The 21,355-nt window shown below is 44.1% G+C and overlaps 1 protein-coding gene across 1 annotated transcript in view; it reads right to left on the bottom strand.

The window, feature by feature from the left end:
• Positions 1 to 21,355, bottom strand: part of TECTA (tectorin alpha) — an 82,311-nt gene that overhangs the window by 8,326 nt on the left and 52,630 nt on the right. The window contains exons 12-20 of the mRNA XM_088843023.1: positions 17,236 to 17,435; positions 12,412 to 12,795; positions 9,996 to 10,282; positions 9,060 to 9,062; positions 7,709 to 8,013; positions 4,640 to 4,750; positions 3,216 to 3,418; positions 1,910 to 2,073; positions 736 to 984 (exon numbers count right to left, since the gene is read on the bottom strand). Coding sequence (XP_088699149.1) covers positions 736 to 984; positions 1,910 to 2,073; positions 3,216 to 3,418; positions 4,640 to 4,750; positions 7,709 to 8,013; positions 9,060 to 9,062; positions 9,996 to 10,282; positions 12,412 to 12,795; positions 17,236 to 17,435 — 1,906 coding nt within the window. The remainder of the gene's footprint in view (positions 1 to 735; positions 985 to 1,909; positions 2,074 to 3,215; positions 3,419 to 4,639; positions 4,751 to 7,708; positions 8,014 to 9,059; positions 9,063 to 9,995; positions 10,283 to 12,411; positions 12,796 to 17,235; positions 17,436 to 21,355) is intronic.

The raw sequence follows: 21,355 nt of genomic DNA, 5'->3' as shown, positions 1-21,355 counted from the left end.
TCCGTAAATTTACCAAAAATTGTTGAATTTTACACTTAGAGCAAATGCATTTTATTGCACATAAATTATGTATGCAATAAACCTGTTAAGAAATTATTGTTGCTTGACAAAACCACTAAGTGTTTTTAAAAAATAAAGATAATTGTCATGATTGTTGATTGGTTCATAGTCTTTTCTTCTTTTTCATCCACCCATTCATTCATTCAGTAATTTTGTTGCATAACCACTGTTTTTCAGGAAATATACTAGGTGCTGGGCACATACTGGTGAGCAGAGAAACTCACCTACAGGCTATTACTCCAATTCCTTTTGAATTTTGATAGATGCATTATTCACCAACTTTAGTCATTCTCATTACCTCCTTTCATTTGGAGATAATCCACATTCAACTCAGATTGAAATTCAAAGTAGGCAGGACAGAATGCCCTGTTTGATCACATTGAGAACAGAGCATTTTAGAGTTAATGTCACAGAAAACTGGTGATCTACCACTAAATTGTTGTGTGATTTCAAGAACTGCTTGTTCTCACTAAGCCTCAGCCTTCTCGTCTATAAAAAAGGAGCTTATCACGTTGACTTCACACGTTGTCATAAGGATTAGATAGTTCTCGGGTGCAAAACGCTGGTCCTATAGGTAGTCAACAAATGTTAGTCACCTTTCTCTTCCCTAAAAAAGATGTAGACAAATCTAACACTAAAGGCTCTGAGACTGTCCTTCAAGAAGAGGCTACCCACCCTCCTTCAATGATGAAGTATCGGAGCTTGTCGTTGCTGTCACGGGACGGGGTGGCGTAGCATTTGTTCAGTGTCAGAATGAGATGTGTGGAGTCAGCTCCGACCACAAAGACCCCAACGTACAGCACATCTCGAGTTGTCAGTACAACTTCACCCTGGCGGTAAGGATGTTTGTAGGAGGCGTTTTTGTAGAGCGCCATCTTGGTGGTGAAGCTGCCTTCTTGAGTTGGAACCGTCAGGTTAATGACACTATAAGGGAAAAAGTTCTGGACTTAAGAAAAATATTCACAAACTAAAAGTTGACAGTTATGTTTTATTTGGTGGGAATTTGTAGGACTTCAAGTGACCCTGACAGAACTGCTCCAAGAACGGGAGGGGAGGGGCCAGGTTATATAGAAGTTTTGCAACAAAGGGCAGGTAATCTGAGCACCCAAAAATTATTGTTAATTAAAGAAAATCAGATATCCCAAGTTAAGGAATTTAGTGCTTTTCTATGTACGGGAAGATGCAAGAGTCTGGGCTCACTGAAATCATTCCTTGGATATGCACCTCAGCTATCTGGGGCCAGTATCCTGTTTTCACATCCTAAGCTGCTTTTTTTCAGGGCTCAACTTAGGGCGTGGCGACAGTCTGGTGGCTGCGAGATGGCAGGTATTCTTTACTTCCTGAGTTGCCGCAGGTCTCATCAGCTCATCATTCATGCTGGCTGCAATCCCTGATGACTGTGACATCCTTTGCTTACTGACATGGCAGGAAATATTCTGATTCTCACAGTCATGAGCAGGGAACCCCAAACAAGGTTATCTATCCAATTACCATTTTCCAAGCTGAAAATGCAGAAGGAAAGCCAGGCAGAGAGAAGTAAAGTCTAATAGGCTACACATGGCCATTAAAATTAAACTAAAAATTCACTTCCTCAGTGCCCATCTCCCCAGGCACATTTCAAGTGCTCAATGCCCACATACAGCTACTGCCTTGGACAGTACAGATATGGGACATTTCCATCCCTGTAGAAAGTTCTATCGAACAGCACTGGTGTAAGACATCTGAGTTCAGAAAACATGAATTATTCTTTCCTAGTGCTTCAAAGACAGATGCTAGCAATTTTGATTATGCTAACCTTAACTGTCAAGGAAAAGACAGAGCAATGTGCACAGCCGCTGAGATTCTCTACCTTAGCATAGGCTTCACAACGGAGTCCAAGGAGATCTTGATATCCAGCTCATAAGCACATGAAAATTCCACATTGATTGTCCTGTCCCTGGTGATGATGTTGCCAGTATTGTTGGCACTTTCGATCCAAATAGTGTTTTTATACATGATATGAGTGCCATTGGACTGCAGAGCAAAGGAAGGTCAGATATCATTAAATCTGGGTGTGAGTATGTGGCTTGCATTTTAAATCCATGGGCCTGAAAGTGGAGAAATGGCTTCATTCCATACATAACCCAGAGGCCAGTATAAATCAGGATGGAGCTAGTCTCGGAAAAAAAAAGTATTAAAAGGATGGCAACAGCCTTAAGTCTGATAACTTTGAATGCCCACCAAGGGTGATTTCATGTACCACTGAATTCTACGTACTACCAGCCCCCAGTTATCTGTGGGAACCCAACTGGGGACAGCATGAAGTATTGCCATCCTGAGGTAATATACACATCATCTTTCGATTCTTAATTCAAAATCCACCCCCTGTCAAATCTCGTACCAGGAATGCCCACAAATACCAAAATGGATACATGCATGTTTTACCATCTTGCTCCTTTCACTCGCTGATTAAAAAGTGTTAATGAACACAGTTAACAAAATGTATAATACCATATGTAAATTAGATAGCCAGTGGGGATTCGCTGTGTGACACAGGGAGCTCAACCCAGTGTTCTATGACAACCCGGAAGGGCGGGGAGAGGAAGGCGGGAGAGAGTTTCAAGAGGGAGGGGACATATGTATACCTGTGGCTGATTCATGTCGATGACTGGCAGAAACCAGCACAATATTATAAAGCAAATATTATGCAATAAAAAGTTTTTTAGAAAAGAAAGCTGGCAGGAAGGCACAGGAGGAAGAGAAGTGAGACGCTTTGCTAACCTAGAAATTGGATAGCCCAAGACAAAACGTGACCTTGCTATACTTCTGCAGCCAACTGTTAAATGATGTCTGGGACACCCTTACCCCTTGAAATAGCTGAACCCAGCTGTCTTTACCTGGAAGAACAATAAAAGCATGAAAGAGATAAAAACATGTGTCAACATTCAGGGCAAAGGATGACAGCAGACAGGGCAAAGCAAGGAAGGAAGTATGTCACTTATCTTGCCTTCAGTTCAATCAACCACTTAGCACTCAATGATGGGTGTCTTTTGCTGTTTTCCAAGGAGCATGTTTCTAAGTTAGACCCCTGAAGTTGGCTTAAGGACGATCAGTGTGCAAATGCTCAGAGCTGTCACCACCAAGGCCGGGTGCTCTTTCTGGCCCCTGGTGCTCACCTGCACAATGTTTCCACAGTTCCCTTTGGTGTTGTTGATCTGAAAGGAGATAAAGTCCTCGCCCTCAATGCCGGTGCACTGCCTGTCATTGACCCGCACGCCCTCCCTCTCGAAGCCGAGCTGGAAGAGCTTGCACTTAGATATGGACACTTCCATCTGAGCCGCCCTGCAGGTCACCTCTGCATCAATGATGTCGTGGGAGTCTGCGGGGACACAGGTAATATGAAAGGCGAGTCACTGGGAGCTCTCCTTGCTGCGGGAGTGGGCGTGGTACATTGTCCTCTTCAGAAGAGGCTGATGATCTTCACACAGAGGCTTTGGCATAGCTAACAAAGCTCTGATCAATCTCAATGAGTACACGAAGTCATTCAAACCAATATCCTGAGCAATGCTAGAGCCTTTTTCTAAAAGATGAAAATTCTATACAAAGCATCTTTGGTCTTTTCTTCTTAAACCCAGGACTCCTGCCCCACTCTGGTAGTAGCTACTCTTGTAAGCTCCATACTGTGTCTGGCTTGCTGTGGCCTGGCTTAAAAACATGATTCCAGTGAGGGCAGCCCTGGGCAGGCTCCCCTACAGCCCCAGCTGGTACCCAGGCCAGCACTAGGAGCTCTTGTTTTTTGTCATGGGGTGCACCAATGGACATTTTCCATGAGTACACAAACACAGGCTAATGAGCACTAAAGAAGCAGACAGAAACACTTTTATCTGCCTTGGTGAAGCCTTTCAACAGCTCATGTGGTCCCCTCCTGCAGAGCCTTCTGGTCAACCAGGCTTTCATTCGATGATGCTAAACGTAACACATGCCCCCTGAGTTCCGTGGTTCAACCAAGGGCATGGAGCTGGGAAGCAAAGCAGCTCCCCTTCAAGCTGACACAATGGGTGTGCTCTGGGCCAGGGACAAGGTCATTGCTACTTTAAGGGGGCTGTGGTTAAGAACAGGACCTGGAGTCTTAATTGCTTGCAGTTTGCTTCAACATCTCAGTTTTCTTCGGGACCTGCTGAAAAGCTTCGGGGAAGATAAAGCTGGCTTTAAACACGTCTTTAAGCACCTGGCACTCTCGTCCTGATTGTTTCATGTTTTTGCCAAACCACCCTATCCCCCTGTGAGTCTAAAAGATCAATTTGGATCTTTCTGATGTTGAACGTGGCCTCAGATGGAGCTGACTGATTCTATGAATCTTCAAACTTAAATTTATCATTTATTGAAGAAAGGGATGTAGCTACAAGGGAATGAACATTAGCCTACTTTGAAGAGGTCGGGTTCCTTTCTTGATCTGCTTACATGCTCATGAAAACCTCGTCATTTGGGTCCCTAACCCACAGCATGGGACATGCGGTCTCCTACCCGGGAGCTTTCTACAAGGCTGCCAGGCGTCTCCCACTGGGCCTGTCCTGGGGGTGGGGTGGCAGGGGTCACTCACTGTTTCCATAGGGAGGGGGTTCAATGCAGCCACACAGCTCCCCTCCATTTTCCAGCTCACAGGTTCGGTTGGGACAGTCCACCCCCACACAAGGATCTTCAACCACTCCTGCTAAAAAGGAAAACAAACAGAAACACACACAACTTGATTTTCACACCCATGCCCGGCAGCATGTGGTCACACTCTGACCTTGCCACTTCAATGGACCTGGTGATGGTCAGATGGCAGACACAAATTAACAGACAGGGCAGCCTTCAGAAAGTAATGACGATAGCTAACAATTGGGTCTTTGCTATGTGCTGCATGCTTTGGTGGCATTATCTCTTCCAACCCTTACAATCTCTGCCAGCTAAGTATTGTAAGTTGGCATCACAGCTGAAATGTACCCAAGGTCACGCACAGGTGAAGGTAACTGAGGAGGATGGAAGATACAGACAAGCTGAACTGCCAGCATGTCCCGAGACTCCTGCACTTACTGCTCTGGACCACCATCATGTGCATCAAATCTTCATATTTATATAAGCTGGAGAGTCCAAACCATTTACCTCTATATTCCTAGTACCTGGCCACCTCAAAGTAGATGCTCAACAAGTAGTTGTCAAGAATGAAGACTTCAGGGCCAGTAAGGTCCCAGAGAGGTCCCTTAAACCAGGACTTCTTAATCTTTTTTTTTTTTTTTTTTGATTCGTGGTCCACATGCTTCTACTTAATTTTGTAAAAATAGACAAACCAAAATCTACACACAACTCGCCAGCATTGACTGAGATTAATGACACTTTTTTGCCAAAACAGGGAAAACTCTAAGTAAACTACAAATGTATGCGAAGTGTCATCACCGACAGATTACAAACAATATTTCTGTAGCAGATGAGCCCATAGGCCACCTGCAAGCGCATTAACATCTCAGTTTGAGAACCACTAATGGAAAACACTTTCTTTTAGACACTCATTTCTTTATTTAAAGACTCTCGCTCCCTATCCAGGTGTAATCATCTTCCTCGTTGTCATGGTTTCTAACAGTAAGTGTTGAAGAAACAGCCATGATTCAACTCCAGCATGAGCCAAGTTAGCTTCAAGAGTTTAAAAACACAACAAAACAAACCCCTCAAGCTGTCCCATAACTGCAGATGCTTCTCCTGACCTTCTGCTAAATAACTATTATAACAGGTGAGAGGACAGGAATGGAGTCGCATCAGTCTGTCTTAATTCCTGGAAAGACGACTAAAGTAGAGCCCTCACCATCAGCTAACTACACTTACTTATTTTTTTTTTTTTCTTCAGTTTAAACTTTTTATTTTGTATTGGGGAACAGCCAATTAACAGTGTTGTGATAGTTTCGGGTGAACAGTGAAGGGACCCAGCCATACATATACATGTATCCGTTCTCCCCCAAACTTCCCTCCCATCCAGGCTGCCACATAACATTGAGCAGAGTCCCCTGGGCTATACAGTAGCCCTTTGTTGGTTATCCGTTTTACATATAGCAGTGTGTACATGACCGTTCCCAATTCCCTAACCATCCTTTCTCCCATCCTTCCTCCCTGCAATCATAAGTTTGTGCTCTAAACCAGTGATGCTCTTTCTGTTTTGTAAATAAGTTCACTGGTATAATTTCTTCTCAGATTCCACACATAGGATATTTCTTATCCTCTGTCTGACTTACTTCACTCAGTATGACACTCTCTAGGTCCACCCTTGTGGCTACAAATGGCATTATTTCTTTTTAACGGCTAAGTAATATTCCACCAAATATACTTATTTCTTAAAAGCTTCTTTTTCTAAATACCCATTTATTGCCGAGTGCATTCAGCACCTAAGACAGTGCTAAGCACCCAGCAGCCACCCAATGAATGTGCTGGCTGATTAACACAATATGCAAACCACCTAGGAAAATAAGGGAAAAAAAGTGTGGAGGTTACAGCTCCCAAGAAGGCAAAAACCTCACTTACAGAGTGGGCCATTTACTACTTGGCAAATACAACATGCCCAATACAGACATAAGTTTTGAGGTTAAAAACAAAAACTGATATTTTTTAAAAAATTCCAGACAATTTCTGAAGTTCAAAACAGTTTAGGCTCTTTAAAGTATTGCTTACTAACAGAAGAGGGTAAAATATTAGTTTATCAAACAAAACATTTCTATTGATTGCCAACAGAAACTACTCCATTTGCTTGAGTTTCTGAAATCATTGAGTGCATATTTTAATTAACAACATTGTTTTTAGGTTCTGAATTGTGTATTCCTACTCTTGTCAGGTGTGGTGTGCAGATTTACTGATGAGAACACTCCGCCTTGAAACAAACAGGGCCAGTTTTCACGGCAGTACCTGTATGTATATGGGGTTGGTGTTGTGCCTTGAGGGACAAGCACACATTCTGACGGACGCAGTGTCACACTGCATTCATGGGACAGAGTGACCATTTATGTACATGGACACACATATACGGATATGACAAATTTATGTGCATTGAGGCACACACTTACTTGCTCTATCTGATTAACATGGCAAGAAAACAAACAAAGAGAATAATGGATAATGGACATCAAAATAGTTTTCTTACAACAGAAAAAAATGCAAGAGTCTATAGGTTTTTATTTTATCAACAGCACACATATAATCCCTTTATAAATCTAATCATGGCTTCCTTGAAACCAGGCAGATACAGCCAGTTCAATCTGCCATTTGCCACCTGCCTTCTCTTTGTGATCTGAGCTCTGACTCATGTGAAAGGAGCTTTTGGAGAGCTGAATTTGGGGCACTGAAATCAATTAGGAGTCCCATGCTCTGTTAGAAGTCATTACACTGGTGCTCTTCCAACCCAGAGAACCCCACCTTCCTCAGTTGATATTTTGAATTCCATAACTGGACCTAGCGGGAGTCAAGCTCCACTGAAAGTGCCCCCTCACAGAATCTCCTGCAGCCCACACCTCTCCACCCTTCAACCCCCAAAGCAGATCTACAGGTTGAGATGGAGACCAGTGGCTAGCCCCGGACAAAGTGACGCCACTGGCCAAGCTGTGCTTTCTAACACACAGAAGAGTCTGCAGAAATAAAATAATTTTCTTACAGCAATTCTCCTTCTCAATCCACTCAGTGCTGAGGATTCCAAAGGAGCGGCAGGACTCCCCATAGGCAGCCAGGGAGCCACAGAGCTGGAACCTCTTCTGGTTGTAGCAGCCATCCAGGTAGCAGGACTCGTAGAAGGGCAGGGGGTCGAGCAGCCCGTAGCAGGGCTGGAAGAAGCCCTTCATGTCCGTGAGCTTCAGGCAGTAGCCATCGCCCTGCATGTTCTGGATGTGCACGTTGTCGCACATGGCTGCATACTGTGAGAACTGCAGCTCGTTGCAGCTGGGGGTGAAAGATGTAGTCAGACTAGGAGGCAACACCAGGCATCTGAGATGGCCAGTGGGGGTGGGGGTGGGGGAGGGGAGACCACAGTGGTGACCTCTTCAGCTAACCCAGAAGTGAATGTGGGTGCTGATCCCAACCTTAACCCAGGCTAGGGTTTGAAAGTCAGGGTAATTTCTACTGTTATACCACTGGGATGAGCGAGGGTAATATAAAATGATAGTAGCCAACGTGTCAGACAAGGGTAGATATTGATAACCATAAACCATTGATGTGGGCTTCCCTGGAGGCTCAGTGGTTAAAAAAAAAAACAACCCGCCTGCCAATGCAAGATATGTAGCTTCAACCCCTGGGTTGGGAAGATCCCCTAGGGAAGGAAATAGCAATCCACTCCAGTATCCTTGCCTCCTGGAAAATCCCATGGACAGAGGAGCCTGGAGGGCTACAGTCTACAGGGTCACAAAGAGTTGGACATGATCAACTCTGTTGTTTAGCGACTAAACAACAACAACCTTTGATATAATCGACTGATATGATTGACACAATAACTATTAACAGATATTGCTATAATAACCAATAACAATAATGATAATAACATATATTAATAAAAAATTAAAATAATAATTGTTGGTAAAGTAAAAGATTTGAAAGGACATCCAGAAGCTTCTAAACCATTTCTAGTCTAGTTACCAGAGACCATAAGGAAAATCTCAAGAAAATTGGTGTCAAGCTAAAACCATTTATAAAAGAAGAAAAGAGGAAATAAGAAGGGAAAGGAAACTCAAACAGAATGATGATTCCTAAGGAGAAGCTGAATCTTGCTCATCTTTGGAAGCCCCAGAATAGTTTAATGTGCAAAGGAGTCATTTTTCTAACTGTGGGTCCCAGAAGTGACATTTTAGAGAAAGCATCACATTAGGAATTCTGAAATCTAATCCAGGCTTTGCACTTACTGTGCCCCCTCATCTAAATCATTCCACTCTAGCCTCCATTGCACCTAGAAAAGGAAGAGACTGGACCAGATTGTGCCCAAGGTTCTTTCCAGCTCTGGGTCCCACAATTCACAGGACGGTCTAATTTATGGCACATTTTTCAGTTTATACCTGCAGAAAAGTCAGAGAGCATTGAGAGCTTCATTCCCACATCTGGGAATTCAGCTGACGTTTGGCATGTTAAAGCTCAAGGGGACAGAATCACTGTACAAGCAAAGATATGCCAAGAAAGAGAAGTGTATCTCTAGAACCTGAGAGGAATTCACATGATTCGGCAGTCTGGAAGGACTCTTAAGTTAAACACCTTTGAAATAACTTGCTTAGCTCCTTCTATCTCAGCTGGCCAGAGAGGGGCCTGATAATAACCTCAGTGACTTCTACTTTCTTGCTTTCTTGGGCTTTCTAGATTTCCACCAACTTCTGCCTACGCAACCAAGCCTCTGGTAAGAGGTACAGATGGCACTAGTGGTAAACTACCCGCCTGCCAAGGCAGGAGACATGAGACGCAGACTCAGTCCCTGGGTCGGGAAGATCCCCTAAAGGAGGGCATGGCAACCCACATCAGAATTCCTGCCTGGAGAATGCCATGGACAGAGGAGTCTGGCAGGCTATATGACTGAAGTGACTTAGCATGCACAGACATGACGTCTCAACCCTCTTCTCCTGGGTTAACCCTTAATACCACCCTCAGCAAGGATGCCCAGTCGCATTTAAATTAAACTTGACCAGCTGGGCAGTTGGTCAAGGCTTTAGAGTTCTAATCCTAGGAACCCTCTTCTGTTTGGCCAAGGGCCGGATGACACAAAAATTCAGACTTATCATCTAAGCCTATTTACTTCCTCTGCTGTTCAAGAAATTACTGTGCCTGTTTGTATGATGAAAACTCCAAAGATCGTGAGCTTAGCTCTCTGTAGGAGAGAAAGGGTGCTGCTATATGAAGGGCCTCCCTCATCAACATTGGTCATAGACGCGGGAGGACTAGGATCACTGAGTCTAGTGACTGGAGATGCTCACCTCTTCTGCATGCCATTGGTTTTCCAGCTCTGGGCCAGCACCACGCTGCTCACCACTGGCTTCCCCCTCAAGGTCACGTAATCATCAGTTAAGTCCCCATTGAAGTTGCCGCAAAGGCCACACACTTTGTTCTGCAGCCTCTCGCTGATGCTGATTTTTATGACGTTGTAGCCATTGTAGTAGATCTGGATGTCGGGGCTGGTGTCAATCACCAGGAACCCCTCACTGCTGTAGATTTTGGTTGCCAGGCCGGTTATGAACGGAACATTCACTTGTGTGCCATTCACCTGTTAAAGGAGAAAGAAGAAGTAAATGACCCTCAAAGCAGAGATTGGCAAATATTTACTGTAAAAGTCCTGAGTAAACATTTTAGGCTTTGCAGCCCATATGATCTATCCTTGTGGCAAAAAAAGCAGCCACAGACAAAAGTAACTAAATGAGCAAGGCTATGTTCCACTAAAGCTTTATTTACAGGAATAGGCAGCAAGGAGATTTGGCTGAATTTCGTATTTTGCTGACGTTTGCCCAGGAATGTGAGTGCTCACTCATCTTGCTGTCCACAGTTCCTGCCAAAGAAGCAAACTATGATGGCAGAGAGATTAACATAAAAATGGTGGAAAGGTAAAATGCACAACAAGTGGCTAGATTTTTGTATAAAACTTTCTCCAGCATAAACCAATTACTGAAAATCCCAATCCTGCGCTAAGGAGAGTCTAACACAGTTAAAATGAATCTGGGGATCATTGCTATGTTTATTGTTTTCTTATTTATAATGTTCGAACAGGAGATGCCCTCCCAGAGGCCCTATAGGCACAGTAGTTTCTCCATTTGTCATTTTCTTGCTTTATAACTGTTTCTTTTCTTAGCCCTTAGGACAGAACATAACATGCCTTTCCTATACTTACAAAAGAAATTGCTCTTTCCCCCCCTAGGTTATCAGTAACTTTTGTTGCTTAAAAAAACATAGCAGAAGTCTTATAAAAATATGATTCTTTACTATTTTGGTGGCTGGGACTATTTCATTCAGCACAATGTCAGTTTTGATTTCAGGTGATCCCTTTTTGCTTTCTTGCTGATATATTCTGGGCCCACGCAGTCATGTCCATGTGATCCAATTTGCAAAAGGAATTAGAGTGTCAAAAACAGTAGCAGATTAACTTTCATTGAAGGTAAAAACCAGTATTAAAATCCAGACTCTTCCTTTGAAGCTTGCAAAACCCTACCAGTCTTTTGCCTAATGCTGGATACTAAGCTATTAGATGACTCTTTAAATAGAGATATCCCAGTGCATGATTATCTGAGCCAGTGGTGGAAAGCAGATACAGTACCACTGAATTCCAAAAACATTAATATGCTTGTGCTGGCTCTCTCCTTGGCCCTCCCTAGCTGGAATTTGCAACACGGGGTGGGGGGAGGGCGGGGTGACTCCAAAGTCTGCCTGCACCCAACTGGTTTAGCAGTGACTGGGTAACTGGGAATCACCACCACTACTTCAGAGCAGATTATCTTCCCAGATGGAAGGATGGGAGGAATACAGGTCGGAGTGGTGCATTAGTTATGGGGGTGGGTTGGAGATTCACATTTATTTATATACCGTTGTAAGATTCACAAGAAACCCGGCAACTCTCCCAGAGAAGAGCCAACTCTAAGAGAAATCCACCGTCTCTCTCCTCTGTGCTCTTTCCCTCCGCGTGTCATTAGGGGGCGCTCTCATAGTGAGGGACGATCCCTCCCACCCGTTTTTATTTAGGTAGCTGTGTTTACAGGCGAACGCTTGCTGTCTTTCATTTTCTAGAAAGGATGGCAGAGATGAAAGAGTCGGTCTTCATTCAGGTGTCAGAGCCAAGAATAACTTCAAACTCTTATAAACAAATGAGAATCTTTTTGGAAATTAATTCAGAGTAAAAGCTGACTTAACTACCATTTTATCACCCGAAGCTTTATTAGCATACACGCTGACCTTATGTCCTTGAGATACTGTGCATATCCTGCAAGGCCTTTGGAATCGTATGTGCTAAGTCATTTCAGTTGTGTCCAACCCTTTGTGACCCTATGGACCGTGGCCCGCCAGGCTCCCCTGTTCATGGGATTCTCCAGGCAAGAATCCTGGAGTGGGTTGCCTTGCCCTTCCTCCAGGGGATCTTCCCTACCCGGGAATTGAACCCACATCTCTTATGTCTTCTGCACTGGCAGGTGGGTTCTTTACCACTAGTAAGCGAAGGACTAAATGGGGCCCCTGCTTATGCCTGTAGAATCTTTACACTTTCAATTCTCTAAAATCTGGTTACCTGTGTATGGTATGTATGAAATAAACAGCCTGTTGAGCTCATTATCCAGGAAAAACATAGTAAACAGACCCCTAGATAGGCCCTCGTTCCAGGACACGTTTCTTAAGAATCAAGGACAGGCTCGTCACCTTGACTGTGTTCCGGTCGTTGATGAGAATCTGCTCTTCGTTAATGTAGAAATAGACGGGCGAAATGATGGTGAGATTGGGGGCCGACCACTTGTCGAAGTTGATGATGAGCTGGAAGGAGATGTCGGGGAGCTTCTGGCAGATGGTGGAGAGCACGAAGGCGCAGTTGGCCGGGAAGCGGAGGAAGGCGCCGTCGAAGGTGCGGAAGACGCCGCCGCCGGCCGCCAGGCAGTAGGAGGTCTTGGTGCTGAAGCAGCCGCGCACCCCGCTGCGCAGTGCGCACTCCTCGTCTGACTTGCACTGGCGCGGGTCGCACTGGATCAGGTTGCGCCGGAAACAGCGGCACCGCCGCGTGCAGTCGCTGTTCCAGAACAGCTGCTTGGGCTGGAAGAGAGGCGCCCTTTGCATGAAACTCTGGTGGTGGTCAAAGTTGGGGACCCCAAAGCCCAGTCCACCTGGACCCTTTCCGGGCTGGGCTGGGCCTGTCAGTAACCGGGCTGGAATTTGCAACAAGGGAGGCTGGTTCAAGTCAAACAGTACCTGCCGTCCGGGTAACTCCGATGCCAAACAATATGCTGCCTAGTCTCTACTGGTTTCAATCAAGAATTTGGGGATCTTCACAGTGGGTTGTAGAGCTAATCACAGCCAACTAATCATAATGGGAAGCAGGTCAAGGAAAACTAGGTGAAGAGGAAAATACTTGGTAGGGAATTAATCTAACAAGTATCAGCTCTATTTGAAGGAACAAATTTAAAGTCACTCAATAATGATAAACCCCACCCTTCAATCTTAACTAGGTTAAAGAAAGGGAGAACCAATTCTGATGGTGAACCATTTTTGTCACCTTAAAAAATGCACAATGTGAGAGTTGCAAGTTTAAGTTTTATTTGGGGCAAAATAAGGACTATAGCCCAGGAGACAGCATTTCAGATAGCTCTGGGAAACTCCTCCAAAGAGGCAAGGGGGAGGGTCAGTATATATGTGATTTTGGTGAAGGGAGAATATATGCAATCAAGTACTTATTTTTTGCAGGTTTCTGCTAGTCATGAGGAGCAGTCACAACCATTAAGGATTTTAGTGCTTTTCTAGATATGAGGAGCTACAAGAATTGGGCACATAAAATCAGCTCCTAAAAATATCCATTTTGACCTATCCTGCCAGTTTTTTCCCAGAGCACAGAATGCCTGATTTCTGCTCTTCACCCTGAACACTTTTCAGGGAATGTTGAAAAATAAGCAGCTGAAGCAGCACATGTTTTAATCCCTGTAGAGGTAGATGGCAAGTGCCAATTTGTAGCTGACAGTTTCAACATTTCACAATACTCACTGTTCCAAACTTCTTTCCTTGTAAATAATCTACTTCTAATTTACTTCTGTTGCAGATACCTCTATTTCTATATTCTGAAGTGAGAAACCTAGATAACAGGTTCCATGAAGGGAAAGCTTTGGGATCAGATTACCTGGGTTTCAATCCCAGCTCTGCTACCCTACTCATGCCACCCTGAGAGGCTCTGCCAGCTTCCCAGAGTGTTGGTTTGCTTTCTCTAAATTGAAGTTAATAATAATGTCTTGCAAGGCAGTTGTGAAGATTAAATTCAATAAGACGTGTGATGCACATTTCCCGGCTGAGAGTAGGTACTCAATAAATAATAGCTGCTGTTATTACCAGAGAAGAACCACTCATCCTCTTTCAGATAGTGGGGAATTATAAAAATTTATATTAAATACCTGCAACGAAGTGTATCATCAATTGGTGGCAGCTATTATTTTTCACTCTTTCTACAATCTGTAGGCACAGCTATACTTGTAGAGTCTGTGCTCTTGATTGTACCTGTTCTAGACTAAGAATTCCAGGGAACTGTTGGAAATTGGTCATGACTGTTCAAGTGGAGTGTGGTCCCAATGAGTGGTTTACTTCATAGAGATGAGGGCACTCAAGGCATTAATTCAATTTTCTAAAATAGTCCTTTCCAGAGAAGATGCTTTAATGGCACAAGAAGGGCCTATTCTACTGTCTGGTCACAATTTTCTGCATTAACGATAGACTTATCAAAACCCTGGATATCAAATAGAGATCTGACTCAGATCCAGGGGTAAGTAGGAATAGGGTGAAATCTTCCAGGAAGAGTTTTCTCAAGAAAACCATTCCTGATTCTTTCACCCCTAAAATGGAGTATAAGTAGTTCCTGGAACCTCTTTCCAGACCCGTGAAATATTCTGGGTGCCAGCAGCTTCACAAATTGGCTTCCTTTCTCTTATCAGATTTGCAGAATAACTGAGTGGATGGTCTGGCCTCTCTCAGATAAGAAGTCAGACATTGCATGGGTGGAGAGAGAAAAATAACCTGATGTATGTGGATATGATCAAGGGTCCATAACTCATCCCACAGGAGAACTTGATCATGAAAGTAGCATCCCAGTGAAGAGACTGGCCCAGTGCTGCTTGCTCAACCTTAATTAGACCTGATAAGGACAGCTGGGTAATTACCCTACATGCTAATGGCTAGATGTGTTCTCTTTTTATTTCCAAAGAAATCTGTCATATAAACAAGCCTCCAAGCTTGCTTGAACTGTGGCAAGTAGGTGTGGATTATTTGCTCTGTGAATTTGCTACTTCTCAGATATAAGCTGTTGTCAAAACCCACTGACTTTCTGATGAAAAGTGGATACTAATGTTGATAGTGCTAATAGTTGCCGAGAGCTGTATTGTGCTTTTCCTGAGAGCTCCAAGGGCTTTTATATGCATAATTTCATTAACATTCCTGGATTTTTTTAATTTATAAAATGCCTCTTAAGAGAATTAACAGAACAATAAGCAGCTACCAGTTACTGAACTGCTAGGTGCCAGGTACTAAGGCACCTGCATAGGTTATACAGCAACCATACTGAGTTGGTATTATTAGTAATGTTTTGGAGATAAGGCCACAGAAGCTCAGAGAAATGACACAGTTTGTTCAGTGTCACATCACCAGTGTTGGTTCAGCTAGGATCAAGCCCAAATCTCAATCCATTATGTCACAGATACTCAGGATCTCTGTTGAGGGAAGCATGACACACTTGATAAATGGATACATTTCAGTAAATCTCTGGACAGGGGAGCAGAGATTGAAATAGTGTTTTTCAGTTTTGAGCCTGGTTATCTCTTCTCCCAGATTGTGGGAAAATGGAATCTATTATTATTTTCTCCCACATGTTTTGCCTCTTCCTTTCAAATAATCAATATCTCTAAGAGCTAACTTCAAAACTCACCTCTGCCAAGAAGCCTTCTTTGATCAATTCTGCTATTCTACTTTCCCCCATCTTTCTAATATAACATTTAAACAAATTTCCCGCTGAAAATGACACTGAAGGTAATGTCCATATTCATCTCTTTCTATTTCTTCTCAAAGTAAAGCCAACTTAGTTGTTCTTGAACAAGAACAATATTTCTTTACAGAAAGAAAGCAGTGTTTCTTTTTTGCCTAGTTTATTTTCAATTTAGACACTTCAATTAGGTTTTTTTTAATGCTTTGATTCTTTTTCATTTTAAAATTGATTAGTCCTGTAGGGTATTATTTTTCACTTGTTGATATGTTATTTTGTAACTGTCCTCTTGTTTTTAAAGTGCATTTTTCCCCTCTTCTGAATAGATTTTTAAGTTCCTTAAGGCAGGGAACATGCTTTATCATCCCCAACAATACCACTAGCACAGAGGTCTGCAAACAGCAGCTACTGCATAGACGCTGCTGTTAACTGTCTACTCACCAATGTCAGGTGTTGATATCGTTTAAACAGAGAATGGGCGAGAGGCAGAACCCAGGGCTAAATACGCTCTCCAGGCAAGAGCTTTTTAAGCTTAGTATTCCGCACATAAAGAAAGATTACAGGGTGGCAGTGTAAATGATTTCACAAGCTCATATGTTTTACTCAGTGATATCTAAGAAGGGCGTCTTCATCAGCTCTATGTGAAGCCCCCAAAGAGAGAGAAGCAGAGGGCAGGATGTGGAAAACAGGACATTAAGCAGTCCAGACAGAACTCTCCGGGGACAGTCCTAGAGGGACAAATGACACACGAGGGGATGGCAGCCTTCACTCCCCTTCTCGTGGAGCTGCCACAGACACAAGAGAGAAAGCCACTCCTCCCCGCCTGCTGCTGCTGCTAAGTCACTTCAGTCATGTCCGACTCTGTGCGACCCCATAGACAGAAGCCCACCAGGCTCCCCTGTCCCTGGGATTCTCCCGGCAAGAACACTGGAGTGGGTTGCCATTTCCTTCTCCAATGTGTGAAAGTGAAAAGTGGAAGTGAACTCGCTCAGTCGTGTCCGACCCTTAGCGACCCCACGGACTGCAGCCCACCAGGCTCCTCCATCCATGGGATTTTCTAGGCAAGAGTACTGGAGTGGCTTGCCAGTGCCTTCTCCGTCCTCCCAGCCTAGAGCTCCGTATTTTCCAGTTAAAACTGCCCTTAGCTAAGACAGGTATAAATATCAGATTCACTGCCTTCCTGTTTCCAAACAGCAGCCACGTCAGAAGCTTTCAGACTAAGATTTACAGGAGAGGAAATCAGAAGGGCTTAGAGAAAGGCACGGAGGAGAGAGAGAGGGAGGCACGCACAATGCCAGCGAGGAGGCGGGTAGAGAGAGACCCAAGCGCAGGGCCAAATCCGGAGCCTCATCTGACCTGTCCTTGACCTCTCGCCCCCCGCGTCCCCCTCTCCGCCTCCCTGCGAATCCACAGCATCTTATCCTCATCAGAAGGGAAGATGGGTTCACCGTGACCCCTCTTCCTCCTAGCGGGGAGAGACCTCCGCGGCCTCTCCAGGAAGCCGGGCGGGCCGGCGCCCCTACCTCGTAGTACTTGCCGTCGGAGTAGCAGCCGCAGCTGTGCGGCAGGATGCAGCTCCTGCCGTTGAGGACGTAGCCGGGGTCGCACTGGCAGCCCTCCACGCAGTAGTGGTTGCAGTCGCTCTTGAGGCGGATGGCGGCGCAGCGGGGCTGGCACACGCTCACGCAGCTCTCGTAGTGGCTGTTCGGAGGGCAGGCGACGGCTGCAACGGGAGACACGGGTCAGGGCGGGCCACCCGCAGGGCTGCCAGCGCCTTCCCCCCCGGCCTTCCCTCACCCACTCGGGGAGATGGAGGCCTGGTGAGGGGGAAGCTTTGCACCCCCTCCCGCTTTCCTCTCCTCGCTGCTTCTGGAACAAACAACGGACAGTAGAGCAGGCGGAGGTTACTCGGCTCCTCACACCTCTTGCTCCTCTGCTCAGCCCTGTTTTCCCTGAGCTTCTCTCCAACCTGTTGCCTTAAACCCACTACCCCACACGCACCTTGACTCCAATGAGTCACTGGATGGTCTCCCGGGGCCGCCCCACACTCATTCCTGCCTTTAGGTCCCCATCTGGTGTTCATCTCCCTTCGCCACCCACTTCTTCATCCTCCCAGTGTCTCCAAATACCCCCTTTATCATTTTCTTACTGGAGTATAAAGGCTTTACCATTTTGTGTTAGTTTCTGCTGGACAATGAAGTGAATCAGCTATACCTATATGTATATCCCTTCCCTCTTCGACCTCCTTCCCACTGCTCCCCCACCAGCCCACCCATTTAGGTCATCACAGAGAACTGAGATGAGCTTCCTGTACTTTACAGCAACTTCCCACTAGCTGTCTATCTTCCACATGGTGTATATATGTGTTAGTTAGTCATGTCTGACTCTTTTTGACCCCATGGACTGTAGCCTGCCAGGCTCCTCTATCCATGGAATTCTCCAGGGCAAGAATACTGGAGTGGGTAGTTGCTCCCTTCTTCAGGGGATCTTCCAGAACCAGGGATCGAATCCGGGTCTCTTGCATTGCAGGCAGATTCTTTACCATCCGAGCCAGTGGGGAAGTCCTTTACACATGGCAGTGTGGTGTATATATGTCAATCCTATTTTCCCAATTCATCGCACCCATCCCTTTGCCTCAGTGTCCACATGTCTGTTTTCTACATATTCATCTCTATTCCTCCCCTGGAAATAGGTCCATCCGTACAATTTTTCTAGATTCCATATAATGTGTTAATATTTTATTTTTTAAAATCTTTTGGCCATGGTCCATGGCACGTGAGAGCTTAGTTCTCTGACCCAATATTGAATCGTGTCCCCTGCATTGGCAATATGGAGTCTTAACCACTGGACCACCAAGGGGAAACCCGGATCCCTCATTCTTCAAGCCCCAGGTAGAGTCCCAACTTATCTGCAAAACTCCCTATTCTTTCACTAATTCAGAACTTCCAGAACCCTTTTCTAAACCAACAGTTTATAAACAGTAGGCCCTTGAACCCCTTGATTTCTGAAAAGGCAAACTTACATGGTGTGTGTGCCTGTGTATAGAGACCAATCCATGTCAACAATGTTCTGTGGTTTTTGAATGTATGTAGATGCTTTCCTGGAAGGCAACTGGGGTCCTGGTGAAGACTGTGGGCTCTGGAATCAGCTCTAAGAGACTGGAGCCATTGCCTAATCTCTCTGGGTTTCAGCTCCTTATCTGCACTATGCAGTTACCCAGGGCAGCACTTCATGGCTTTTTGGGAGGGAACGAGTGAGTTTGTGTACTTAGAACAGTGCCAAGCACCTAAGTACTTGGCGTGCTGCAGTCTGTGGGGTTGCAAAGAGTCAGACATGACTTAGCGACTGAACAACACCAACAATAAGCACCTGTGTGCAGCAACTGGTAGTCAATCATTAAAGACAGATTTGCTTAAACATTTTACAGAAACTTGTAGTTTTAGTCAGTGTATAGAAAAAAAGCGGTAAAGAACATGCCTGCCAATGCAGGAGATGTGGGTTTAAACCCCGAGTTGGGAAGATCCCATGGAGAAGGAAATGGCAACCCACTCCAGTGTTCTTGCCTGGGAAATGTCATGGACAGAGGAGCCTCATGGGCTACAGTCCATCAGGTCGGAAAAGAATTGACATGACTTACCAACTAAACAACAAAAATAACAATACAAAAAAGTACAACTACTCTTATGTGGGAATTTCTGCTCCGCATCACTTAGCCTTGAATCATGGCTTTTGCACTGCTGTGTGTATTTTATGTGTTTATAATGACGCTACACCCTTGTGCATTTATCCCTGCCCTCATGAGTAAACGAATCTCTACAATGAATTCCTGGAAGTGGAATAACTGGGTCAGAGGGTATTGCATTGAGGCTTTTGATAGATGCAACTGAACTGCCCTCTAAAGAGGCTGTGTTCGTTTGTCCTCCTACCAGGGCTATATGAGATTTATTTTCCCCTCATCCTCACTGATTGTTTATCCCAAAACTTTCTGGTCCTTGGAAAAAAACTACATGCTATACCTATAAAAGATCACCATCTAGAATATGAAGGAACTTCTAAAATTCAACAACAACAAAAACAAACAATCTGATACAAAAATGAGAGAGGGATTTGAATAGACCTTTCTGCAAAGAAGATACATGAATGGCCAATAAGCATGTGAAAATCAACATCACTAATCATCAGGAAAATCAAAACTATAATGTGATATCACCTCATACCCATTAAGATTGCTACTATAAAAAAAACACCCAGAAAATAACAAATATTGGTACAGATGTGGAGAAATTGAAACCCTTTGTCCTGTTGGTAAGAATGTAAAATGGTACAGCTGCTGTGGGAAAGTGTAGGGTGGTTTCTCAAAGATTTGAAAATAGAATTACCCTATGGGCCCAGCAATTCCATTCCTGGGTGTATACTTAAAAATGTGAAAGAAATGTCTCTAAGAGATATTTAGACACTGTTGTCATAGCAGCATTATTCATTATAGCTAAATTGTGGAAGCAATACAAGTGTCCACCAATGGATGAATGGATAAGCAAAATGTAGTCTATACATACAATGGAATATCACTTAGCCTGAAAAAGGAAGGAGATTCTGCAACTTGGATGAACCTTGAGACATTATGCTAAGTGAGATAAACCATCCACAAAAAGATGAATACTGTATGATTCCACTTATGTGAGGTATCTATAGTAGTTAAGACAGGAAGTAGAACAGTTGTTTCAGGGGACTCTGGAAGGGGCGAGGAATGGAGAGTTAGTGTTTAATGGGTACAGAGTTTCAGTTGAGCAAAATGAAAAGCCTTCTGGAGGTGGAGGATGGTGGCTGCGCAACAATATGAATGTCCTTAGTGACACTGAACTACACCCTTAAAAATGGTTACAATAGTAATTTTGTTATGTGTATTTTACCACAATAAGAAATTAATGCTATATCCTTATTTCATTTGCATCCTTTGTGAGACTGATTACCTTTTTCCTTTGTTTATAATCTATTTGTATATCTTTTTCTGTGAATTGCCTTTTCATGTCCTTTACACATTTTGTTGAATTTTTTATTAAATTGTGAAAGCTCTTTGTAAATTAAAAATATATTTTTGTTTGTCACGTGTTAAAATATTTACCAACTGCTTTTTGACTGTTGCTTCTTCCTTTTTTTTTTTTTTGGTTCATTTGTTTGTGATCTTGATGATGTTTTTGCCATATGGAAATATAAAAATTTAAAGTAGTCAAATTTATCATGTTTTCCCTTGTGGCTTTAGGTGTTTTGCTTAGAAAGGCCCTCTTTACTCCTAGATTACCAAAAATATGCCTTTGTTCTCTTTTAGTAGTTTGTTCTGTTTTAAATTTATTTATTTTGGCTGTGCTGGGTCTTCGCTGCTGCACAGGCTTTTCTCTAGTTTTGGAGAGCAGGGGCGACTCACTTGCAGTGCATGAGCTTCTCATTGCAGTGGCTTCTCAGTGCAGAGCACAGGCTCTAGGGTGCCCGGGCTTCAGTGGTTGCAGCACATGGGCTCTGTAGCTTTGGCTCACAGACTCTAGAGCACAGGCTCAATAATTGTGCACAGGCTTAGTTGCTCCATGGCATGTGGGACCTTCCCAGATCAGGGATCGAACCCAAGTCTCCTGCATTGGCAAGTAGATT

This window comes from Moschus berezovskii, chromosome 14 (assembly GCF_049115385.1).
Source record: "Moschus berezovskii isolate FMDL1 chromosome 14, NW_MosBer_1.0, whole genome shotgun sequence".
NCBI classification, from domain to species: Eukaryota; Metazoa; Chordata; class Mammalia; order Artiodactyla; family Moschidae; genus Moschus; species Moschus berezovskii.
Note: the sequence above shows the minus strand (reverse complement) of the source record. Positions and strands in the feature narration are given on the sequence as shown.